At 45.0% G+C, this 25,955-nt stretch overlaps 2 protein-coding genes across 4 annotated transcripts; both read right to left on the minus strand.

Annotated features, from left to right (window-relative positions):
- Window positions 1-9: 9 nt before the first annotated feature.
- CCDC181 (coiled-coil domain containing 181) lies at window positions 10-10,824 on the minus strand. Of its 3 annotated transcripts, none has more exons than XM_083820420.1 (6): window positions 10,260-10,824; window positions 5,995-6,155; window positions 4,474-5,448; window positions 2,304-2,450; window positions 1,507-1,661; window positions 10-928 (listed from the first exon to the last, which is right to left on the minus strand). In XM_083820420.1, the coding sequence occupies exons 2-6, from the start codon at window positions 6,130-6,132 to the stop codon at window positions 766-768; spliced, it is 1,578 nt and encodes a 525-aa protein (XP_083676546.1). In that variant the 5' UTR covers window positions 6,133-6,155; window positions 10,260-10,824; the 3' UTR covers window positions 10-765. The 3 variants fall into 3 exon arrangements, with proteins under 3 accessions (XP_083676546.1, XP_083676547.1, XP_083676548.1); XM_083820421.1 differs by lacking the exon at window positions 10,260-10,824 and adding an exon at window positions 7,969-8,115; XM_083820422.1 differs by lacking the exon at window positions 10,260-10,824 and adding an exon at window positions 7,095-7,950.
- A 628-nt stretch (window positions 10,825-11,452) lies between these two features.
- On the minus strand, window positions 11,453-23,492 carry SLC19A2 (solute carrier family 19 member 2). The gene is made up of 6 exons (XM_083820423.1): window positions 23,087-23,492; window positions 22,401-23,006; window positions 18,907-19,129; window positions 15,140-15,332; window positions 14,133-14,274; window positions 11,453-13,918 (listed from the first exon to the last, which is right to left on the minus strand). Exons 1-6 carry the CDS (start codon window positions 23,363-23,365, stop codon window positions 13,793-13,795), a joined length of 1,569 nt encoding a protein of 522 aa, XP_083676549.1. The 5' UTR covers window positions 23,366-23,492; the 3' UTR covers window positions 11,453-13,792.
- Window positions 23,493-25,955: the final 2,463 nt, after the last annotated feature.

Consider the following 25,955-nt stretch of genomic DNA (forward strand, 5'->3'; position numbering starts at 1 on the left):
CATTCCTTTGATTTCATCAGTCACCTCAGCATATTCTCTTGTATCAAGAGTACACAGCACCAAGGTGACACAGTTTATTTCAATACGTTTAGCAAACATGGAAAGGGACACAAGGAATCCAGCTTCCTTGATATTAGTAAAGATCATAATACACATTATCTTTAATTTCATGGAGTATAAAACTACTGAATATAAATGCGTCAGCCTGGCTCAAAGAAGTAAGTTTCTGAAAAAATGATGCAAGTTCACATACGTGTTAACCTTCAGTCACCACCTCCTCTGAAATGAAAGTGTCCTCTGGTCTAGCCAGGACAGCTGGTCCACAAACCAGTAGAAAGCAGTAACTCAAAGATTTAAGAAATAGCATTTTCCAACAACACAACAAGTTGTACAGGCATCATCACAAGCAGCAAACAGCAATATTAATCCAGCAAAAATTCACCATTTTACATAATAGCCTGCATCCGGGAATTCATGGTGGAGTTCAGTAATAAAGTGCCTTTTAAAGGGGAGTATGTATTTGCCACCCTTGCAAACAGATCTCACTCTCATTTAGATTTGGTCAAACCAAGAAGATCCCTGAGTTGTACATAAAAGCAGGCTTTTCAACAAAATTCATTACAAATAAATAGCAAAACCATTGTCAATGAAGGGAATTGTTAAACTCGCTTGAAAGCTTTAAAAACACCACAAAGTCAGTAGCTGTAAAGAGCCATAAAAATTAAGAGGGTTGCCCCCAAGAACTCTGTAGTTACCTCTAAATTTTCAACTGTAATGGTCTCTGAAGCGAAAGGATTTAGGCTCTGAACTAATGCAGTGGATGTTCTGCATCTGTTTCGCTCTTCGGGCTTCTAATCTAAGCTGCCTCGCTCGCTCTTTAGCAGCCAGTTCTTCTGCTCGTTTTTCTTCTCTCTTTCTTTTTAGCCATCTGTGGAGAGAGAAACAGGACTGACAGGTAACAACTGAAATTTTTATTTCATCCATTCAAAGGAGGCTGGACCCCATGTAACTAGAGTCACCTGGTGCTGCAGGATAAAGTTGTTAGGGCCAAGTAAAAGCCCATCATTCCCAAACATGAGAGGTACTACACTTTTCTATCCCAGCACTCCTGGTTCTGCATCCACATTCCCTACCCCGTTTTGTTGAACTAAGTCAACTTGCAGACTCAAGAAAAAAAAAATCTCTTTACCAGATAAACTTTCTGCCCATTTAATAGACTAAATTGGCATAAGACTGCTTTAAAATAGGCAAAAAGGGCTAGGGGAGAAGGATCTCTCTTTTTCAGCAGAAGCAATCCACTAGTTCAGCTCAGGCTCTGACAAATAATTTCACAACAATGAACAAACAACATCAAAGAACTGATGTGTTTTTCCTACAGTATAAACTAATGAGGGTATATTCGCTCAAAAAAAGACTTCGGCATTAAAGATGTACTACAAAATGACAGTCTAAGTTGATACACTACAAAAATTTCAAAATGGATTCCCTAGAAATGTTTCTACTCACTCTTTGAAAGCTCTGTTGCATTCCTCTGTTCTTGGGAAAAAGGCAATTCCCTCTGCCTGCCGTCTCAAAATTTCTATCTGTTTTTCTTTCATGTGTTCTTGGTGCTTTTTTTTAAGCCATAACTTGAAGGCTTCTTCTGGATTCCTACTCCTGTCCTATTTAAATAAAAGACACATATACATGAGATTTATCATTAAATGACCTTTATATTAATCATTTTATTATAATTTTTCAACTCCACTCGCATTTTCCATCCACATTAGGGAAATTATTTTATAAGCAAACAACCATATGCTAATCTGTCACGGAATACACAGATGAGCAAGCATTCAAAGCGGTATGTTTTTAAAAAAATACTAAATTTAGTTTTTCAAGCCTGTTGCTGAAAGACAGAGGAACTTCAGAGTATCTGAATCATCACTGTTGGTCATGCCACATGCATTAACTGCTTGCTAGCAAGTTCTGATGGTAAGGAATATACTTCATACGGTTTTCTGGCTTGTTCACTGCTGGGCTCAGTAAAGTCATTCACCTGCTAAAAAAGGGCATCACTGTACCTCCTGTAATTTTATAGCTATTAAGGTCACACATGGAGCTTGTACAGCATAAGCCAGCCTGCCAGGCAGAACCATCCTGAACATGCAAGTCAGTCTAGCTCTTCACTGAAACAATATGACAAAAACATTTCCTATCACTGTGAATTTTCATATGCTTGGCTAAGAACAGGGGCTTCGAATTCGGTTTTCCTATTTAACCAGAGCAGTATGACTCCCAGTCTCACATTAGGGTGATCTTACTTTGCTGTTCAAGTTTTCCAGCTCCTTTGCACGACGAATTCGTTTTTCTTCTTGCACTTGTTCTTTCTTCTTCTGTAACCAGGCTCGAAATACCATCTCATTCTCTCTTCTCTTCTGTTCTTCTTGTTCTTTTTTCCTTTCTTCTTCCTTGTATGAGATTGAGTGAATAAAAATCTTGCTCATTAAGATAATTGTCTTAATCTGCAAAAGCTTCATTGTCAAAATGGATAATAAATGAGCCATTTGAATTATATCTGACGCAAAAATACTGATGGAACAGGAATATTCAGACTACAGCAAGCTGGTACTGTTTTTAGGAAGAAATTAGTCTGAGCACTTCCCCTGTGCATATTAAATCTACCTGTTTTTTGTGATTACCTCCATTTCCATGATACATCCCAACTCATGGACATTTCAGTAGCAACAGGTCATCTGCCTGTAGCAAAATGACATTGCCCAATTAAACTGATTTGAAGCCAATCAGAGCTAATCGATGCATTTTAAATATTAAAGAAACCCTCAGGCTTGATAGACCATTAAACCCTAAAGGATATTTAACTTCTCATGGACTGCTGGCAATACCTTATTAATGAAGATTTTTTTTTTTTTTCTGGACATGAAGTTGAAATGCATTTATTGATGGAATTATTAATAGCTTAACACTTTTCTCAAATTTAAAAAATTGATTTTTACAAAATTGAAAACACTTCTTGTAATTATTAATCACATTTTAGCTAACAAGTATCTATAAATAGCAGAAATGGTTTCAAACAATGCTTCAGAACAGGACAGTTTATCAGGTTTTAATTCTCTGACACAAAAGCTATAATCCCCATTCATTTCAAAAATCTACTCTTCCTGCGAATAGATGATATTCCTCCCACTTACACACAACTTGCAGACAGCATCCTACAAGCTTACGATTTCTACTTTACTGAAATGAAAAAAAAAAAGCACCAAAATGAGGCAGCTGGATTCAAATAACGTCAAGAAATGTTTTGTGCCTGTGAAATCCACAGTGTGAGTTCACCTTCACGGATGAAGAAATACAGTACTACGTTCTTACCTTCTTCATGAATTAGCCAATAAAGTAGTGCAGACTACGTTAGCCTAGTAACAGAAGGTTGCCTCCACCACACTAATTGTTTTAAATGTGTGAAGTATGCTGTCAAGAGATCTAGACTTGTGTGTACAAATAAAGCACATCAGTAATGCTCCACACTTCATGCCCCTCATCTCTGACATCAGCAAACTTTTCATACAAAGCAGGCCAGAACTATTTCCAGCTTACTTAGAACATCATGGCACAGAAAAATGATAGGTGCTTCCACGTTCTTTTTATTCAGACCGTGACCTTACATTTAAAGCGCCTGACTAGAACCCTAGAGAAGTATGAATAGTTTGGTTAGAATCCAAACCGCCTATCCTGTCCTGAATGAATATTTATAAATAGTTTCCTGATGCGATCATTATTATCACAGGATGGTTTGGTTTGGAAAGGACCTTAAAGATCATCTTTGTGGCCCTCCTCTGGACTCGTTCTTAACCTGTAACCAACAAGGCATGCCCATTCTGAAGTCTTCCTTCCATTTCAAACACACGTACCCCTTTGTTCATAGATCTCACAGCCACTCTCCTGTTTAAAATCTTATTTTATGACTAAACACTCTCCCATCTGATAATTGCCTATTACATGCTTCATCAGCACCCAAACGTGCACCTGCATTATTGTGGTTAATGCTAGTTTTCTCCACAGACCACACTGCAATGTAGATGTGATACTGTGTACAATGTTCCAGCAAAGAGTGGGCCTGTAATGGAATTTACAGGGAGTCAATAAGCAAAAGATGTAAATAGAATAAAGCAAAAAAAAAAAAAAAAAGGCTTATTTATGAAAAACGTATTAAATACTTAATTTCTGCTGTGAACAAGGGATGATCCTATACCACTCCATGTTTTTGGTGGGTTTTGGTGTGTTTTTTTTTTTTTTTTTTTTTTTTTTAAATGAAAGGAGTTTTGAGAGATTTTGTACAAACTCCAGAGAATTACTGTTACTATTACTGCCTCTTTTATCATGGAAGAGCAGAGTAAATGCCCTGAACACGTGGCCTTTGTGAAACAGAGGAATGTGATGGTCACTTTGACCTGCTCATTGCCTCTGTATCTTTACCTCTTTCCTCATTTTTTCCTTCCTTTGTTCTAGCTGCTTCCGCAGTTCTTTTTGTCTGGGAGAAAGACAGTAAGTGGAACTTCTCACTGGCACATTTGCAGACTGTGCTCTCGGCGGAGTCTTCCGTTTTCCCAGACCTCTTGCAGCATTGATAGCAGAGTTTGGACGATACTTAGGGTTAGATGGGGGCTTAGGGAAATACACACACTCTTCTCCAGCAGGAGACAAAGAATGTACACCTGGTCTTACAGGAGGTACTTCCTTCATTCGAGAGACAGCGCCAGAAGAACTGGGGTGTGATTTTGGAGACGTACGTTGAGTTTCAATATCAGTGAAAGAAACACTTATTGGGGGCAAAAAGCCCTGGCTTTCAATATCACGTAAACTTAGAAGTTCAAACTTCCCATCTTTTTCCACTAGGATTTTACCATCCTTCTGTTCCTCATTCTTGCCAGCATGTGGTGAAAATGATGGGCTTTCCTGTCCCATGTCATTAGAAATATGCAACCGAGACAGCCTATTTGAGACATCATCTTCTCTCGCAAGGTCTGTTTTACAAACTTCAGCATCTTCTGGAGGAGGAACTTCAAGATCCACCAACGTATCCTTAAATTTTAACTTCCGTTCTCTATTCTCATTCACAGGAGCCTGATTCTCCAGCAGTTTGTTGGCTTCTTCAATCTTTTCCAAGATGTAACGCTTTATTTCTTCATCCTCTTCCTCATCCAGTTGCTGCTGGTTTTCTAGCTTGGATTCCTGGATAGAGCATTCACTATCCGTATCAGATAGATGATCCCCCTGTTTCATGTCAGACCCTGATACCAAACTTTCTTCATTGTGGGGTTTCACTTTCACATCTGTGCCTGCTTCTGAAAGCTGATCTGGATTTTCTTCCATTTCTTCACTGTCTTCCTCAAAGGTCTCCACAACTTGAACAATTTTTCCTTCAACATGCCCTTCATTTCTTTCAGGATTCTGAAAAAATAAAAATATTTATCTCAAACTGTTCTCCCAACCAAGAACAGTATCAGAGAAACAGAAAAGGAACAGCAAGAGAGAAAAGCAGTACTAACTACACTATTTTTAAAAACAGGCTGTCAAACAGAGAATGTCTTAACAAATAGCTTTTTTGGCACTAACATCTCTGCTACGGTTTCTCCATGTTACATCTATACAAAGTTTAACCAACCATGGCTGGAGCAGTAAAGCAATCAGTGACAATATGAAAACAGAACAATGTGTTGCACAAATACTTAAAGGAGCCTGCACTGAAAGCAGAAGTACTTTGTACTGAATATATTATTTTCAATGAACTCTGTATTTTCTGTTTTAAGACAACTATAAGCAAACTAATCAGTTCATTGATTTTTTTTTTCACTGTAGTTCCAAGTAACATTAATTCTCAAAATTCAGCAAATGTACCTACACATCTCAAGCTGCACTGAATTTTGTGCTTAGGATTCCAAATACTACTTTTTCACCCTTCTAAATAAGAAAACTATCAATTAATTTAACAAATACCTCTATTTCACCAAGGTTTTCTTTTTCCTCTTCATTAATTAGCCATTCAAGGTCTTTTTCAAAGTCATCCTCATATTCTCCACTTTCTGTTATATCACCCATATTTGCTGGATCACCTTGGTCTTCATTTTCACTCATTTTGGTGATGCCTTAGAGTAATACTACAAAAAAGAAGGAAAACTCGTTTTAAAGCTCCAGTGACAAACAAGCACAGAATGTTGAAATCTCCCATGGCATCCACATCAAACTTGCAAGCAGAATCAACACAACCACGTTAGATAGTGCCACAGCACCTCAGAACTAAGGAGCATTAATGGTTTTACACATTAATGGTTTTGGCCTTTCCAGCTCTGGCTAGCAGGGCAAGATCTGAGTCAAAACAAAACAAAATATACTCAATAACCAGTCGGTCAGGTTGACTATAGTCAAATTCATGACAAAACTGAGAGTAAGCCACTGTAAGGATGGGATCTGTCAAATGATCTTTTCTCTTTGTACCTGCTGCTGTCTGCTGGAAGTTGCTGCTTCTGTCTCTCTCTCACAGGATAAGCCTGCATCATTTACAATACACCACTACACGAACATAGCATAGCGTATGGCAACACAACATGGGATGTAGGAATCAGCTCTGACCCTAGACGGCCCTGGAACTGCAAAACAGTTCTTGCTGTTTGATCCTTCTTGCCTTTCCAGACAATAAGGGTTGCACCTGAACTTCCCAATCTGTAAGCATTTCGTAATGAGGTTTGTAAAAACTCCTCCATCCAGAAGTTGCTACTTAAATTCCTTCAAGGTTTTGAATTCTGGTGAGCATCTTTGAGTTCTCAGTTATTTACTCACACAAACACCAGCTCTGCCTCTTAAAACCCTATGTATCACAACTGACAAGCATTGCTCTTTTAGACCTCAAAATTTAGTCAAGATTTAGCTACAAGAAAAGAATAATAATAAAGCTGGATACTTTTATTGCAAACTTGTTTGTATGCAAACTTTACAAAAGCTCCTCTTTTTGCTTGAACCACATTTTGGTCAATAGAATATGACAACTTTTTGCTCCTCTCACTTCTTTCTAGCCACCACTTGCCAGGAGAATTACTTACTCACACTAGGTTTCTCCAAGTTTAAGTTTTCGAGGCTCGTTCAGACTGCTGACTTGGCTTTCTACACATCTATTTCCATCATGTCTTACCTGCACCTCTTCCCATAAGACAGACAAACCTTTTTGCTTGGAAATGCCCCTTCCTTCACAAACGTCATTGCTTTGGGTGGCAACACGTAACTGGGTTATTAATGAAGGTTACCTTACTCTAGTGCATATTCAGCACAAAAGAACTACTCCTCCTTAACTTCTTTGTAATTACAGTTGTACAGTTATAAAAGCCACAAAGGTGAATTGTGCCTTTAGCAAAACGCATTCATGTCCGTCTCTGCCACTTGACACAAATACTGAAGACATTTCAATTTATGTACGATGTGTATAGTAAAGGGGAGAAGCATGAAATGAGTCTCTGCTATAGCATAAAGTAGTTGTGGCTGAGAAGACATTTTCAGTTTCCTCTAGATGATCCCAAATCAGCTGCTGTTCTATTCTTAATTATTAAGTATCCATTAGGGACCAAAAGTATTTAGAAAATATAAAGTTGTCACAGAATCACAGACTGGTTTGGGTTGGAAGGGACATTAAAGATCATTGAGATCCACCCCCCTGCCATGGGCAGGGACCCCTCCCACCAGACCAGGCTGCCCAAAGCCCCATCCAGCCTGGCCTTGAACACCTCCAGGGATGGGGCATCCACAGCTTCTCTGGGCAGCCTGTGCCAGGGCCTCACTGCCCTCATGACAAGAATTTCTTCCTCATGTCTAATCGAAACCTCCCCTCTTTCAGTTTAATGCCTTCACCCCTTGTGCTATCAAGGAGCACCTGACACCTATTTCCCTTTTATAGGGAGGAAGGGAGCAGAAGGGGCAATGTACCCTGTGCCTGACTCCTGCAGAGCCTCGCAGCCCCTCTACACCGCGGCCCCGTGACACCAAGATGCCGCCCGCCGCGGCCGCCATGAGCTGCCCCCCCCGCCCCGCCCCGCAGCTCCGCCGAGCCTGGCGCCGTTGCCATGGCAGCAGCACGGTGCCCGCTCCCCGCCGACGGCGGCCCCCGAGGCCCAAAGTCCGCGGCGGACGCGCGCCCGCGCCGTGTGGCACCGCCCCGTCGCCATGGCGTTATTTATTTTTGGTCATGGCCCCGCTGCTAGCCGGTGGTCAGAGGGGGGAGCTGCCGGTGTCAAAAATCGGAGCTTTTGTTAGTAAAAATAGCGCTACACCTGCAGGGAGGTGACCTGCTGCATCGCATCACTCTCACATCACACATCACTCTCACAGAACTTCGAAATGCAGTGGGAAAGAAATAATAAAAAATACATTAAAAAAAAAAAGCCAACCCCAAATAAATGACCTTCTGGGCTGGAGAAGCCAGCAGAGGGACCAGACACAGCAGCCGAGCTGCATGTTGTGGGCGCGAGCTGCATGTTGTGGGTGCAGGCACTGAAACAAGCTCCGTGCTGGCTTAATTTACCATGGCACCTGCCTTCGTGGCTTGTGCAGCATGGCGCTGTACCTCCCAGCACCGCATTCAGGGGTATGGCCCCCCTCAGGCCTCCTGCCACCACAGGGCTGCAGGAGCACGATGGCTGTGGGCAGAGGGGAGGGAGGTGTCTTGGCTGGCAGCACCAACGTGGTGCCCATCACCTCATCCCCAACATGCAGGTGGGCCCCTGTTTTGAAAACAAACAAAAAACCCACATCATTATCTGAGCTGAAAATGACAATCTACAAGTACACCAGAAGGCCAAACACCTCAGGGACAACATGTTCTGTGTCCCAAGGGCTTATGTAAATAAAATAAAACCCAGGCAGAAAACAGCCAGGAGTAAATTTAGCCTGGGCATCGATAGCTCTAAGGGACATGAGGACAGTTACCCTTGCACTCATAGCAGGGGGCTAAACCGTGTGAAGGTGGGTCTCAGGAGGTTTCTGAAGGCTTCTGGTGCAGGGGTTTCCTCTAGTCCTATGACATACAGCAAGAAGAGAAATGGGTTTTGACATTGTTTTCAGCAAGTAGGAAAGGCTCCCTGGTATTTACCTCAGATATACATGGCTCCTGCTGTACCTGGAAAAACATCAACCACTGACCCTCACCCAGGGTCACATAGGTATCTCGTACATGAAGATGACACTCTGGAGTTTCAATTTTCCACACTTCACAGACAGGTGGCTTAGACAAGTTCACAGCAGACTAAAATAAAGCTTTGATATTCCTCCCAGTTCTCTTTGTGCTCTGCTTTTATCGTAAGACCATCTTTCATCTTACAAGCCAATGCTACCACTTTCATTCACAAGAGATGCTTTATTCCACTAATTACGCATCGGTGTGATTGTAAGACAAGAATTAGACCCAGTTGCTGGAATATCAAGCTATAATGCTTAATAATGATATTTAAAGAACTTAAGATATTTTAAAATGATATTTTTGGTTCAATCTAAATGCATGATTGTGTTTATGAACCCGTATGTCCTTAAGTTTAGGTTTTCAGGTGTTCCTTTCTGTGGGGGAGCTACACAACATGGTTGTGAAGAAATGCAATGAAAACAATAGCCAAGCAATGCAGTGCTTCAGGGACAGGCCCCAACACGTTGGTTGCTTTTTTCCATGTCACTAATACATCAGATGCCACCTTTAGGGAACAGAGAAAGGCTGCATAACACCTTCAGAGAGCTGTTAAACAAGCATCGTAACACCTTTTATATAGTTTGTAGGAAACAGCTGACACTGTCAAGAGTCACTAGGAATAAGGTCCAGAGCTGCTAGTCCCCTGTCCCTTTCCATAAGGAAAGTCCCTCTTTCCTTCCCAAGTGCTTGGCTACGGTGACACTGATAGAGCAGAAAATGTAATCACATCTGTGCAGAGCCCTCCCCTTCCCCTGAAAGCTCTGCCAGAAGAGCTGGCTGTTCGACACACACAGAGACACAGCACAGCAGAGTAAAACCCTGCAATGCCTGGGCAGGCTCTCAGGGTCAGTGCTAGCCCAGGGTCACCGCAGTGGGGGCTGCCCACTAAACAGCACCCTCCAGCAGGTCTCACCCTGCCTTACGTTTTGGACACAGCAAGCCTCTCTCCCTGACAAGGATCCCGAAGTCCAGAAGCCATGCCACGGACCACCAGCATCACAGCAAGCCCGGCACAGGATGCACAGACTGAGCTGACACTTACCTCCAGCAGCACCTGGCACGAGCTGGAACAGGGAAACAGCCACCGTGTCCCAGGGAGGCACCCCAGCCACGCGTGGTATTTATCTCGTCTCTGTCAAACCGCAGCGTGCACTGTACCACCAAGGCAGGGATTCAGCTCCGTGGCAGCAGCTAGGCGTCTCTTCTCAGCTCTCACTGTATGCAATGGGAGGAGCAAGGGGGATTGCCACGGTTCACGTGGACCTGCTTTGCTCACAGGCAAGAGCAGCTTCAGGATTCTTGTCACAGCACCTTTCAGCAGCACCAGAGACATGCAATGCTTGAATCCACCTTGAAATGTAACACTATACTATCTGAGCTACTAATTACCCTCCTGCTGTATGCAAGCATAGATTTTAATCCCTTGCACAGTCAAGAAGCTCAGGCTGGCATCCCTTTACAGCTAACTCTTGTATTTACCCAGAGGAAGCTGATGAATGAAACTCAGAAGCCTAACATGTTGACAATCCTATCCATCCTGCCTCAGCGATAAGGCTCTCAAAGAAACACTTGCAAGGACTGCATTTTTTCCTAGCACACACCCATTCTCTCCAACCACCCATTTTCTATTTTTCAACAAGCTCTACAGAAGGCTTGCTGGCTACAAACTGGCAGCGGATATTCAGAGAGCAGTTTCCCTTCAGCCCAGCCTGTGCTAGCAGGTACAAGCCATCTCTTCCAGAATCACAAGACAGGAAGGGACAGCTTTCTAAACCAGTCAAGTGTGATATGTCAGGATAGGTAATGTATAGGTTTCTTCCTTAGGGCCTCAATTTCATAATTAGGTAGATGTGAATAGAAAGGTCCTCCTGTACAGTAAACCTGCACCTGATTTCCCTTACAGTCACCCTCAGTGATGCTGATGCTTCCTGACCAGGGTTATCCTGCACCAGTGAGTAAGCTTCTCCCCCACTGCACCAGTCTGCACTGGAACTACAGAGTGGAATTTCTGAAATGATTGACAATTAAGGAACCTCAGGGTAATACACTTGCACAGAGCTCCACAAAACTACACAAAACACTCAACCACTATCTTTAAGACTTAGTTCTCTTTGCCTGGTTTGTCTCAATTTTTCCCTTTGTAACACAGATGCTCAGAACAACCTGCATTAGTCTACTGCAGCAGCAATGTTGTGGATTAGCAAGTTAACAAAAGACAAAAACACTGGCCACACGTATCTTGAAATATTTTTATTTAACAAAAATATCTATTCAATTGAAACAAGCTGAAGGGGTCCCACCAACAACATCAATATGCTTACAGAATTTCATAGGCATCAATAATTCCACGTACAGTCAGGCTCTACTGACACCTCATCACCACAGCAACAGCATAACATAAGAACAACATCTAGGTGTAGTTTCCATACATTAATAGGCCTGAAAATGTACACAGTGTAGCACGTCACTATTAGAGCTGTCACAATTTCATGACTTTGGTAGAAAAATTGTTATTGCTGTAATTCATTAGTTATTTAAATAGAAGTTGAGAATTAACTGGGTTGTTCCCCTTCAAATATTTATTCTCTGTATGAAAAGTGCAATTAAAATTGAGTTGCTTCTTTCTGTCACTTGATACAAGTGCCATGCATCCATGCCTCATCTCACATCACAGCTGCCATCAAGCCAAGGAACCCAAAGGACAAGGTATGCCCTTACTACCCTTTCTCAGGACAGCTCGTCAGCTAGCATTTCACAGCTTCAGATTATTTTTTATACAGTAAAGAACAGAATAGAATATATATGTGGTTGGCTTCAAGTTTCCATTTCAGGATAAGGCAGTTAAGTTTACACATGTAAGTATAAATAAAGCCGAGCCCCTAAGACACTTCAGAAGGCAGCCTGCTGACACGGTGAAGCTTTGGGGAGCACACTTCCCTGAGCAGCCAGCCTTAAAGAGCTCCACAGACCCCAGAGAGCACATCCCAAACACGTTAGTCATTCACCTTGTGTCATAAAGGCTGAGGCGCTCAGAATTTATGAGGAAGATCGTATCTGTCCCAGCCAGGAGAGAAAAGCTGTGACGTCTCCATGGCATTAAACAAACCAAGTAATGAAATGAAGCTGCTTCTTCAGGCTGACTGGAATAAGCTCCAACCACCACAGAAAGAGAAGGCATGGAAAGGAAGCACACTGCACAGCACGTTCTCCCTTCCAGTTCTCCCATACGCTTAAAACTACAACCTGCACAGCAACTGGGACAGCTTATAGGCCATGACCACAGTGCACTACAGATATCTGTTGCTGTGCTGGTTTTGATGCCTGAGTACCCAGGTGCCCAAGCCTAGGACAGCTCTGTGCAACTCCTTCCCAGTGCTGATGTAATTTGGAAAAAAAAATCATTTTAAAAAACAGATGAGGCAAGTCCCAAACTGCTCAGACTGGACAAAAGAAAATAAAAAAAACTCTTCTCTCCGTAAACACTTTTTTTTTTTTAAGTGGAAAGAAGAGGTAGAACTAGTGGATAGAGACCCACCAGAAATAAAGGCATTTTAAAAAGGGAAGAAGCAACAGATCAGCAGTCAGCATTTTTCAAGGCCTCAGGTGTTCATTTTGGTAAATACAGTAACTGAAGATGTCTAGTCACTGCAGTTATGATTCTGAGGTTACAAAGAATAGCTTAAAATCCTGCAAGTCACCTTCCTTCTTGGTGCTACACTCAAATCCACTATCCCACTGAGATAGCCCAGGCTCCTGGGATACGAGTCAGTGACTCTTACAACTGCAGGAATCTGCAGACCTAGAGGACAAAGGCAAAGATGCCCAACGGTTCTGCAGATCAATATCCTGCCTACTTGAACTCCCTCTAGGCTTTCCCTAGAGCTTTACAGTCCCTTGGGTGCAGACCTTCACAGCACAAGAAGCACCGCTGGCAGCGAAGTCAGCGCTGTCACAAGTTGCCCCAGGACAGTTAGATTTTTGTGGAGGTAGCATGATCAGCTATGGTGAAGCTCTGACAGCAGGGATAGCAGATAAACTGCAGAAATAATACTAAACTAAAAGAAGCACGTGTATATGCAGAAACATAAGTGTATGAGTCCTCAGAACACAGTATCCAGCAAGAGCCATGCTGCAGAGCACTGGCCTAAGGCCACCTCCTCTCCCAGGCCCAGGTCTCTCCACAGAGAGGTCTGTGAGAATGCCCTCACTACAGCAGCATCTTAATGACAAAGAGAGTAGCTGTTTACCATGCAATCAAAGCTGCCTTTTCAAGGACAGTCTCCAGATGCACGGCTTCAGACTAAAGCCTCTCAAGGCTTTCATTTTTTGAGAAAACTTACTGTTCTTCGCTGCACATCCCATATATGCAACAGAAGAACAAAAGGCATTTTAGAAAGAAGATATTTGTTCTTACTTACGTAAGACTTAATACATTTACTTTCTAAAATGTGCTACTAATATAGTATAAATATGGATCAAGTGCCATTAAGGTGACTGCCTTGGGAAGAAAAGGCAGAGATTAAAAACCAGACCTCTATCTTCATATGTAGCCACTGAAGGTCTTCACTTGGTGCACTAATGGCTTTCAGGAGATCTGCTTTGCATCTGCTCTTGTCTTCTGTAAGCTCTAATAATACTGTATATGCCGCTGCCCAAGAACACCAGGGAGATAGCCGCAAAGTAAGATGCGTAAATCATGAACTGCAGAGAAGGTGAGAAAGAAGAAGTGGTTAAACAAAACAGTTATCAAATACATAAGAAAGTTAATTCACGAGCTTCCTTCTTCTTCTAATGTGTCAGGAATTAGTGAACATTAGTTGGCAAGGCCTTAACCCAGAAACTGGTGGCTGAGAGGCTTTACAGCCTGTTTCACCTTCCTCTCTCCCATCTGTAAAGCTAAAGGGGGCTATCATACCTGGGTGAAGATGTCTAGCCCAAGCCCACTGGCATCCACAACAATCAATGTGAGTAGAGTCTGAAGTGCTAAGGCAATGAAAGTATTGACCCCAAACACCAGGGCGTACCGTTCCACGCTGAGATTTGTAGCGATCTGGAACCTGGAAAGAAATGGATGACCAAAAATGTAAGGATGGGGAAGAAGAAGGGAACAAGAATATGAGGAACATCTCTGTAAAAGACAAATATGCAACCTAAGGAGTTACATAGATTGGTCCAGTATTTTCCACAACTAAGTTAGCTTGCACTGACAGTGTGTTTTGAGAAATAAGCTCATGACAGACTAGCAGAAGATCTGCAGAGACATCTAAAAGGCTGCAAAAACTTGGGAAGGTCTGTGGGTTTCAGTAAGACTGAAACATCCCTGCCTGACGCAGCTACAAATGGCCTTGCCACCCAGAGAAGGTGCAACACCCTATAGTCTCAGAAAGCTGTTGGCAGTCCCTAAGCATCAGCCTACGGCAGTGTGGTCCATAACCTCCTGCATCCTTCTGATCACAACTCCCTTTGCAGTTACCAGCTTCGACATCTCCCCTCAGACTGTGCCTGGGCTGTCATGTAGCCCTGAGTATGTGTGGTTGAAAAACAGCTGTGTTTTCCTTCTCAAAGACAGGAGTTAAATTGACATTTTCCTCCATGCAAGTTAGCAAAAATTGACCCCACAATGTAGATAAAGCATTGTCCTCCCCTTATCTGCTAACACTTCAATCCAGCCACGTTTACAAAAAAAGCAGCGCTATCTAATATTTAGAAATAGTCACATTAGTGTCATACGACTTCTGAGCCTGGGTGGGCTGCCAGCCAAATACACATCTCCGTGCCTCTGTTTCCAACCTGAGTCAGAACACAAACCCTTGTAAACAGACTTCCAGACTCCTGGCGGGTGAGACCCTGCTTACGTGGACAACAGGCCAGCTTTCCAAACAGCTGTAATCTCAAGAGCAATTTACAGTAAAAAATACTCACGTTGCTATTGTGATTAGCAGCATGTAGATAATTCTGAAGACAACATACGATGCATAGCACACCCAGATGTTGTGAACAGTGTCCATGATGTATACAGCAGCAGCAATAAGAAAGGAGAAGAGGGCAAGTGCCACTTCACCCCACATTGCCCAGGATGTTTTTATATGGCCCACAACAAACACTGCAACAGCTCCTGTGAGGGGGAAAACAAGCATAACTGTCAGTTATTGCAATTCAAGTAATTTGGACACTACAGATCAGGAGCTGTATGGCCTCTGTTAGAGAATCATTAACGACGTGAATGCTATTAATGTGCACACCTTAGGAGCTCTCCTTCCTAACCTCCCCCTTACCTGGAACTGTGCTGTAAGTTCCTATTCATATTTCTGGGAACAACAGCAACAAAAACAGGTCAGTGGCGACCCCTCCTGAAATCTTCTCCCCAGCTTCGTAAGTACAATAGCCCCATGACTCATACCACTGCTGCTGACTATAGAGGTGTTGTCAGCTAGGCAGAGAAATGCAAACCCTGCTTCACAAAAGCACCCAGTTAATGATTTCGTGGTGCCTTAGGGTCTACATTCACTGCAGGTGGGGACACAAAGACACTATCCACTTTAATACACAGCTGTTACAGCTCTCACTCAGGAAGCAGGAAAACCTGTGTTTGCTGTCATCTTCACACTGGGCTGTAACAGTAAGAGCATGAGTTCAAAACCCCATCTACCAGAATGAAGCTTCATTGAAAGCTACTGGGGCTGTAAATAAAAAAAAAAAAAAGTCTTTCACCACTAACTGTGCATGAACAACCCTTTACAATCAGAACAGGTTGGTAGCTCCTGCTGGATTTTAGAAAGGTGGGGTTGGGAGGAGAAGACAGATCACACGGTGAGTGGCATGAATTGTGATGCACGTTTCAAGCAGAAGACAAGGTCCATTTCATGCACTATTGCAGCTCTAACTTCTGAGAAACCAAAATACATATTACAAGTAAATTCCTGTGCGAAGTAGGCTTTGTTTTGCAATCAAGCCACAGAGCAACCGATAGCATAAGGATGCTGCTGCATACAGCGAACAGCATGCTGACAAAGGGAGGTTCACTGGAGATCTCTGAAAAACAGGATTGTATTCAGCATTTGACCACTGTACAGAAGTGCCACCCGGCAGCATTTATGCTTTGTAGCCCTTGGCTGGCCTGCTTTCTTAGAAACCCTTCAAGCACACGAAGGTTTTTTGTGTACAATCAGTGTACCAGCCTGCAATCCTGTCAGATCTCACAACAACCTTGCAGACTAGTGCAGGTAGCTCTGACAAGGACAAAAAAAATTTATTCCCTCCCCCTCAACTCCTCTTCCCAGTGCCTGCCGTGACATTACCAGACTGACATTTTGTGGTCTTTGGAAGCCTGGATCCCCTAGCAGCAAAACCCTGAGATGCAAAAAGAAGCTAGGTCCTAGAGCCTTCTTTCTACTGTCTCAGACATTCTGAAACCTGGGGAGAGAGATTCTACATCTCACTCTGGGGATTTAGTGGCAACTCCAAGTCATACTCCCCATATGGCTCAACGTTACACCAGCCCGACACCTAATTATGAAAACATATAATCCGTGTGCTGCAATTAGATACCTACAGCTGATTCAGTGGTTCCCATCTCAGTCTGATGAAGGAATGCCACAGTCCCAAGAAGCTGCAGGGATACAGCTACACAGTCAGTTGACCTCACTACGGAGCATAATATTTATCTTGCCCAGGACAGGAAGCTGACAGCCACGTGAGTCACCATGCTCTACTCAAACCCTTCTAGCAGACACCACAGCTACAGGCAGGGATGGCAACAGCATCTTTTATGAAGGTTACCAGACATTGCTCATAACAGATCACAGAATGACCAAGAGCAAGGACAATGGCAGATGGGATCTGGGATACACCAGGAAAGGGACTTCCAAAACAGTAAGAAAAGTAAGGAGCATTCATGTTCTTCTACAGATCTGAGGACTACAGCTGCACTCAGATTTATTCAAGGAGTCATCCATCTTCAAAAAGAATGCAACTCAAACCAGATTTGGTGCAAAGAGGGGCCTGTAAGATGACAGTAAATGAAGAATGTAAATTTACTTAAGAATGGGTAGAAAAGGTTGGTTTCACTGGGTGCTCTTTCTCAACAGATCACTTCTAGTCCTGTTATATTTTTAAGGCTTTTTGTTGAGATTACTTCACTAAACTTCATTTGTTCCAAGTAATGAATCTGTCAAGCAGAAGGATTTTTCGGTTTTCTTTTGAGCAGTTCAGGGACAGAAGCTAATTCACTTTCAGAAGACTTCACCCAATATAATTCAACCATTTACAGAAAAGACAATAGAGGAAAAATCAAAGTTTGTTTTGTGGGAAAACAAAAGTTTCAGTTTTGCTGTAGTTAAGTGCCAACAACCTTTCCTTCCAATAGGACCACTGTTCACAGGATTTGAAAAGGACCTTGATATCACAGATGCTCATAACAAGCTTTGAAGAATATTTCCTCACTTTTTTTCCCCAATCTGTCCACATCTGGCCATGCTATGATCCCTTAACATAATAAATTCACATGCTTGGTAAAGACTTCTCAGAACCTAACAACTGCTCTCTGAAGAGTCCCTGCTTTACAGAGCATGCTCCAGTTGAAGTAAGAGCATCTTCTGTGTAGCGGTGACCTGTGATTTCTGCACCCACAAACTGACTGGTGTCTTCTTTTGCTTGATACAAATTCTTCTGCTTCCTGGGGCCAAGGCAGGATGGTAGAGGAAGCTGAATCAAACAAGAATTAAAAGAGCCACAACATCATGCTGTGATAGCATATGACCACATGCTATTTAAGTGCACTCCAAAGACGACGATTCTTAAGGATCTGACCATTAAATAAAGGTGGTGACAGGTTCAAACCCAGTTAACAATGGGTGCTAGTCCAGCTACTAGAGCTATAAATGAGTCTCAACTTCCCACTGAACTCCAAGAGGGGTCTGAGCATGCCAAAGACGAGCTCCAGGCCTTGCTTGTTTGGATACCTTGGTTTCTTCTGCCCCAAGAAGGTGAAGTTCACAGCACATGGAGGAACAATGACTCCATCAAAGAAAAGGAACATAGTAGAGCAACACCTAGAGAGCCTCTGCAAGGATACGTTAGCGATATTAAAAGAAGTATTGTTCTAGTTCTGGTAATGAAACAGCATTAATAACTTGTTAAACAATTTCTTTTTGTTGACGGACCCACCTGGCCCTTTCAAGTCAAGTGACTTCTTTCATCTTAATAGCCTTTCTGCTTAACGCTGCTGAAATGACTACACAGTGGCTCACACATGCTCGCGCGTGTACAGGAAACTTTCATGTGCTCCCTATGCTGCCAGAGAAAAAGCAATGAATGCACAGGACCCTTAGCTGGGCTTTGAGTGGTTAAAACAAGCAAAACCCCAACTGTTTCAGGGCTGCAGCTACAGTGACAGCCAGGAAGAGTCGATCACACACCTGGAGCCTTTTTGACAAATCATTCAGAACAACTGACTTGGGAGGTTCCTTTAAACACCTACGCACTGGATTACAAGAACCAGGGCTGCATGCAACAGCAAACTCTACACTGAGTGTGACACCACGCGTGTCATGGAAGACTCATCCCAAGTGCAGAGATTCCCTTGCCTGCATGTGTGGGGAAACCTAAGACACTTCCAAATCACGCTCTGGTGACCCTGAGGGACATAGGGCATTTCTCCCAGCAGAGCAGGAGCTACATCAGCAGCTTACCTAGCAGCGTTGAGGCCGCCTCCACGCCACCGTTGTAGATTTCTGTGCTGTGAGAAGGCAGCACCATCTCCCACAGGCCCTGAACGTAGTTGATGACCTGGAAGTAGCCACAAGTGGACAGTGCCCACCACACTGACCAGCACAGCATGGTCCAAGAGGAATAGCACTGCAGGAGATCCCGCCAGAGATCCTTGAGCACCTTCACGATGTCTACTTTCTGCTCCTGCATAAAGGGGAGGGAGGGGGAGAGAAATGTTAGTCTCCGTTTACGAATACTGCACACCATTCTACAATACGGAAAGGAAGGGGTCGGTCTCAAGCATCCTCTCCACCTCCAACTCTCTCACACAGAGCAGTAGCTGCTGGTTGTTAGAAGGGCCATGAGAGGTACCAGAGAGAAGAGGCATAGGCCCATATTTATTTTGGACAAACGGGTTTGGAAGCCAGTCACTCGAATCACAGGAAGAAGCATCACTGACATTTGTTAAGCCCTGATCCAAATTCAGTCAAACCAGTTAGCATGGAGAGCATGCAAGTGACCAGATGAGGGTACTTCTCCCTCATAATAAGTCAATTTTCCCTAGCACTAGCATTCAGGAATGAATTATTCAAAGGAGCAATATCATTCCACTACTCTACCCGTTAATGTTCACCAAGGCTCTTAGAGAGGTATTGCCTGGGGATCTGCAGAGAAATGAAAGCTCCTTCCATCAGACCCTGTCACAAACGGCAGCTCTCGTTTATACAAGTGCTTTGACGATTCAGTGAGACAGAAATGAACCTCTCTTCCAGATCTTTCTAGAAGAGCACAAAAAAGGGGGGCATACCCACAAAATGGTTTGAAAAATTTTGAAAGTAGGTCAGTCTTAGCAAGAAGGGATGGTGACAAATGAAAATTGCCTTTTACATACAGGCTATTAGACTGATGTTCCTAACCACTTTACACCAGATCAGCAGAGGAAACGAAGAGGTCTTCACTTTGTAGACAGAGCTGCTAATTATGTTTGTTGTGTGCACACGCTCTTTGTAGACAAGCAAGACCCTTCTCACATGAGCCCAAACAGCAGTTACTTCATGTGGGTCTTGACAGAGCTCCTGAGCCCACCCAGCATCTATAGCTTAAAATCCCTGCGGGATAACATAGAGCTGTCACAGGACTGAGCTACTGCACACTGAGCCACCACACAGCCAGTTTTGGAGCAGCTTCCCCATCAGCAGCAGCTTCGTGCTCTTGGCAGCATGCCCTTGACCCAGGGGAATCACTCACCCTGTGCCCTGGAAAGAATATTCTCCTCAAGCAATAAAACTTGTTTTAAGGCATCGCTGCTCAAACTCCTAACAAAGACCGCAGCCTAACTCCATCCTGAACTCCCTTTCTCCACCCCTCAAAGTGTCACCGGTTTCTGAGTATCTTTATTAAATACCACACGGCCCCTTTGGTGCTTTGCCAGAGGCAAAATGCTTGCTCTGCGTGCAGATACTACTTCTGCAAAGCCCAACAGAATGACTTGGAAGGAGGTCAGCTCACAGCAAGCCAGCGTTAGCCAGACATCTCCCACGCAGAAGGCTTCGCATGAAGCACGAGTTCAGGTGCAGAAAAACAGGGAAGGTAACTGCCACACATGCTGCAAGCACTGATTCAGCAAGCTCGGTGCAAGCAGGTGCCTGGTAAGCCAGAAGGGCCCATCAGCCCTCCTATCGCTTGGCAATGGTTCAGTTCAATTATTTGTACAGCCTCTAATGCACGTTCATGAAACGCAGTTGCCATTACCTTCGTTAAGGCTACAGACACCAGTGCTTCTCAGCTTTCAGCACCTGGTGTGACCACCACCAGGTAGTTACACTAAAGCACACGTACCTCCCTCCCCCTGCATCCCCCCCTTTCAGCATTAATTTTGAAGCAGCTTTGCCCCTTGCTCTGGGAGAAAGATAAACAGAAGGGGAAGATAAGCAATATGCATCCCTTCACCGTTACTGGCACGGTGGCGGGGGGTTGGAACTAGAGGATCTTTAAGGTCCCTCCCAATCTGAGCCACTCTGCGATTAACAAATACCGTTCAGCATACAAGTTTGCACGGTTAAAGACTTTTTTTTTTTTTGCTTTTAATCACCTCAGCAAAGCCACTCCTGCCCTAAAACCAGAAAATCTGCAGAAGCACATACACACTAGCTCTCAGGTGGCCACACTGCTCCCTCCCTGGTGCCAGCACCAGGAGGACAAGGCAGGAAAGCACCCTTCAGGTGCTGGTATCTGGGGACAGCATGGAGCAAGAGACCAGAGGGAAAGGCCCTCAGGACCAGCCTCGTGTGTTCAGGCAGCCCCCTGCTGCTATGCCACTTTGTCCTGGCACATTCTCCTTGCTTCCCACCGGATGACAAAGCAAAATAAAGACCGGCCCCCTTTAAAAATATATATACTTTTTTTTTTTTTAAAACACCTTGCCATCTCAGCAATTGGGTCTCAGCAGACTGTGCTGGATGGGGCAGGATCAGGTCCCTGGAATGTTAATGCCTTTAATTCCCAGCAGCAGCTGAAGGAAGCTGAAAGCAGCCTGGGACACTGCCCCCTCGACCCAGCCAAAGCACAGAGCCCTCCTCTGCTCCCCCCGTGTCAGTGAGCAAACCCCGGCTCTGACACATGCAGCAGCAGCACAAATGCTCTCTTCACACACCTTAAGAAAAAAATTACCCCAGCTCCTCATTCCTTTCAATCCAGGGACAGTGCACCTGGCCCCACACAAAGTGCCGGCACCTGCAGCAGGCTGCTCTCTGTGCAATTGGTCATCTGTAATGAACGGCCCCAGGACAGCTAGCAGCCCTCGGGGGACTTTTGCTAGAGGTTACATAGCCCAGAGTGCTTGGCATAACCTGTGGTGTGCTCATGGGATGCTCTGAAGTTTTACCAAAAGTATCTCCTGCAATTTACCCGTACCCTATGCCCCTGTAGGTAACCAACGCCAGTTGTTAGCGCTCTCCAGAACTGCTGCTGTTTCCTCCCCAGACTAGTGTCCTTCCAGCACTGTAAGTAAAAATCCAATTGCTACACATCTTCTTACTACACAGCTTACACAACATCTGAAGGAACGAACGTTTTCAAGATGTGGATATTGGAAGAATGGCTTTTTTCCCTGCAAGTCACAGACACACCCAGAATTTGGACAAGCACAGAATTTTTAGTGCCCTGAGATTCTTCTGGCATTGTACAGTTGAGCAGCAATTTGATACCCAGAGAGTTTTAACCAAAGCCTTGTGAGGCACGCAGAACGACTTCAGCAAAACCAAGGAGCAGCCTACCATGCTCTATCGAAGAAGGGAAATCACAAGGAGATTTTCCTGTATAATAAATAAGGAAGTTGGATAAGTAAAGGGATGCTTTTTGCTATTGGATATTGCACCTCTACTGCTGTGTGCACGCACGTACACATACACCTATGCATGCATGACAACCACAAGTGTTGCATCCTCTTCTGAAGTACACCCAGGGCACAACTCACCTGTTTCTCTGCTGCACTCCCCTCCACGTTTAAGGGAACTTTAGTCTCATCCTCCCAGCCAGGTGTCCTCTGCACACTGGGCTGATCTTGGACAGCTGATCCATTTTTACAGTCCATGACCTTCATCTCCAAGCTGAACGGCTGACTGGAGACATGGTGAAAAAAAAGGCTTTTCCGTGGCATCGGCAGGAACCAGGCTGTGCCGAAGGCAATGGATATGGAGGTTAAGGAGATGACGTTCAGGCTGAAGAGGGACCACCCCGCCACAGACACGAGGACCTGCCCGGACACCGAGCCTACCGTGTAGCCCACCAGGGTGGCGCTGCGGCAGTAGCTGGTGACCTTCTGGTACAGGTCAACGTCGACAATGCTGTAGATGTAGGAGTAGTAGGCGACATCGGTGGCGGTCCCCATCCCGTAGAAGAACTCGAGGAACTGGATGGCCCGCAGCCCCTGGGCGTAGAGCAGCATGAACCAGGTGACGATGAGGCTCAGGCCCTGCAGCAGCACCACGGGCTTGTAGCGGAGGTAGTCGGTGGCCAGGAACACGGGGAAGAGCAGCGCCAGGTAGGAGTACGTCCACACCGGGTAGACCTCGTTGAACACCTGCCGGGGGAAAGAAGAGGCGGCGGTAAGACGCATCGCCACCGCGCCGCGAGGAAACCCGAGCCGCGGCCACGCAGTACCTGGGTCTTGGAGAGGTTTTTGTGCTGCCCCAGCAGGTACCGGGTGAGGAAGGGCTCGGAGGGCCGCACGCTGCAGAAGAAGCCGTAGGCGCACAGCAGCGCCGTGGGCAGCGCCCAGCAGCAGCCGGGGCCGCCAGGCCGGGCTCCCCGCGGCCCCGCCATGCCGGGCAGGGAGCGCCGTGCGGCCGCCCGCTGCCCCCGCCGCCTCCGTCCGCGGTCACCTCCCGCCGCCGCCACCCCCTCAGGGCGCGCCTCCGCGCCGCCGCTCTTCAAGCCCATTCGCCGCCGGGAGGGGGGCGTGCCCGCGCGCCGGCTTCTGATTGGGCGCGGCCGCCTCCCCCCAGGAAAGCCGGCCAATGGGGAGAGGAGAGCGGGGCGGAGCCGTGGCGGGAGAAAAGCACGTGTGCGCCGGGCGGGGACGGGGCTGCTCCGCTGGAGGGGGCGAGCGGGCGGGGGGAGCGCCCTGGGAAAGGGGCCGGGGGGGGGGGCGTTCCGCTGGCCTCTAAACTTCCCCGTCTCGCCCTTCCGCCGAGGGCAGGCACGAGATTTTCCTGGGAAACATCTCTGCGAAGAGCCTGTACCTGCTGTGCCGGTCCTTCCTTGCCTGGCCCAGGCTCCTTCAATTGCTGTGAGAGAGGGAGTTAAGGGAATCGTAGTAGACAGGGTGCTGACTAATGAATACCTAGATTATTGTATTAAAAATAGATGTTGCTTAATGTCTTTGCTTGCTACTGTGCAAATTAACCGAAACAAGAAGTCTCGGGGCCCCTCACAAAGGATGGTTCCTGACAAAAACGGGGAACCTGTCTCAAGAACCGTCTGAGACTGACCCTGTGGTTTGGACAAGAGCCATGGAGCAGCTGAGTCTGCACAAAGACAAGAGGTCAGCTAGCAGTGATGAAGAAGAGCTATCAGCCTTCATTCCCACAACCCCCGGTGACCACCACCAGGAGACACTGCGCAAGCGCAGACGGGAGGAGTTTATGGAAATGACTCCTTGGAACTAATTTTAACATGAAGCAGGGATACGTCATGCATATGTGTAGGCACATGGGGAAACTTCATGCACATGTAACTACTGCATATAACCAAGGCAAGTTGCCACATTGGGGTGCGCACAACTTTGGTGGGACTACCCCCCGTACTGCCCAGCGCTGAATAAACATACCTTCTTTACAATCTTACTGATTGTGGAGTCCGTTTTCCTCATGTCACTAAAGCTTCATTCACCCAGGACTACAGTCCTCCTCCAATCTATTGGCTGTACTGCTATTCACTCTACCCCATGTTACCCCTTACTACCCCCTACTAGCCAGCTCCTTCACCTTTGTGCTGCCTCCCTTTGATCTCCACTATGATGCTACCACTGCTATGGCTTCCTACTCTGTACCGACAGTTTGTTCTCCAAACTGGTTGATGCTTTAGAAAGTTCATGTAAGGGGTCAGGCCTCCTACTTCTGCAATTGCATATCCAGCCTCCTAGCTGGGGACAGCGCGTGAGGATGCAAGATGAAAGCCCTTAGAAGGCATCTGACTATGCACAGGTGGGCAAGCAAGAACGGGTTCTTCTCAAACCCAGAGCAGATTCCTTTAATTGCAGGATTTTATTCCTATCTCCATCATTATAGCTGAACACATGTAGCTACAAAAGTTCTAGGTTAATGAGATTACTCAGCTGTGTAAAACTCAGCTAACCATTTTAAACATTTTGGTCCTGTATCATCTGGCATCAGTGGCTTGTCTGGGTCCTGCAAAATTTCCTTTCATTTGCCCTCAGGCCATTTCCTCTCAGCAGTTTCATGCCTTCTTTTGTTTGCAGATTTGTTAGAAAGAAAAGGAAGAAAGAAAAGATGACAATTGCCACTTCACTGTACTTTAGCTTGAAGCACAACTCTAAACAGAACAAATCAGGTCTTGCTAATACTGGTCTCCACCCCAGCCATTTGCAAGGAACTGCTGATCTCATAAAATAGCATGGTTAGGGTGAAATGAGACAAAATAATGACTGATAAACAAGTTGCTGTGGGAAAGAGAACAGAAATGTACGGTTCCCTCTCACTTATCTCCTAGCATCCCCTCTGTACTGCTGGCATGTGGCTGAGCAGCAGGTAAGTAAAGCCTGTGGCCTGCTAGAATGAGGTGTTGGGCATCCGCTTACTGACCTGGGTCATCGCTTGGTGCCAAGCAGGGGCAGGGGAAGGAGTGAAACCTCGGAGTTCCCATGGCACGTCCTGCCTAGGGGCAGCAGCTTCCAGGCTGCTCAGAGGATCTGATGGGTGGCCTCTGTCCTTTCCAAAATAGCAATCCCTAGAGTAGTTCCACTGCAGCTCGACACGTGTACTCGAAGCGATACAGACCGTAGTCAGGGAACCTAGATTTGTCCCCCAAAAGCTGCACAAGAAAAAAAACAGCAAAGTTCTGACTGAAGTACACTGGGTTTTCCCAGGGTTTCTTTTGTTCTCTGAAGCACACGCCTTATTTTGTTTTCACAGAACACTTTCATCCTTTGGAAACAAGCCAAAATTATATTCCTGGGATTTTTACTTTCTTCCTTCCCCAGTCTTCCTCCCTATTTTCTCTTGCCATCCCCCCACTCTACTAGGAAAAGTAAAGTCAAAGGCATTTGGCTAGTAGACAAAAAAATTCAAAACCTTTTTTTTTTTTTTCCCAAGATGGAAAGCATTAGCTATGAAAAGTAGGATTTCTCACACTTTCTCCCCTTAATCTTGCCTGCTCCCCACCTCTCTCAACAAGCATACACCTTTTTCAGTAGAAAAAAGGAGTAATAGAAAGTTTAAAAATAAAGAAAAAAAGAATAGAGGGGAAACTCCTAACTTTTAACTTTTTTTTTTTTTAATTCCAAACCCAA

The sequence above is a fragment of the Anser anser genome (genome assembly GCF_964211835.1).
Source record: "Anser anser genome assembly, chromosome: 1".
Lineage (NCBI taxonomy): Eukaryota > Metazoa > Chordata > Aves > Anseriformes > Anatidae > Anser > Anser anser.

Coding starts and splice junctions, on each gene's coding strand:
- CCDC181 (XM_083820420.1), bottom strand. CDS start 6,132: ATGAGTGAAAATGAAGACCAAGGTGATCCAGCAAATATGGGTGATATA. Junction 5,449..5,994: donor AAAACCTTGGTGAAATAGAG/GTATTTGTTAAA, acceptor TTATTTTTTCAG/AATCCTGAAAGAAATGAAGG. Junction 2,451..4,473: donor AGGAAAAAATGAGGAAAGAG/GTAAAGATACAG, acceptor ATCTCATACAAG/GAAGAAGAAAGGAAAAAAGA.
- SLC19A2 (XM_083820423.1), bottom strand. CDS start 23,365: ATGGGCTTGAAGAGCGGCGGCGCGGAGGCGCGCCCTGAGGGGGTGGCG. Junction 19,130..22,400: donor GGAGTGCAGCAGAGAAACAG/GTGAGTTGTGCC, acceptor CCCTTTATGCAG/GAGCAGAAAGTAGACATCGT. Junction 14,275..15,139: donor CTGCTAATCACAATAGCAAC/GTGAGTATTTTT, acceptor ATTTCTTTCCAG/GTTCCAGATCGCTACAAATC.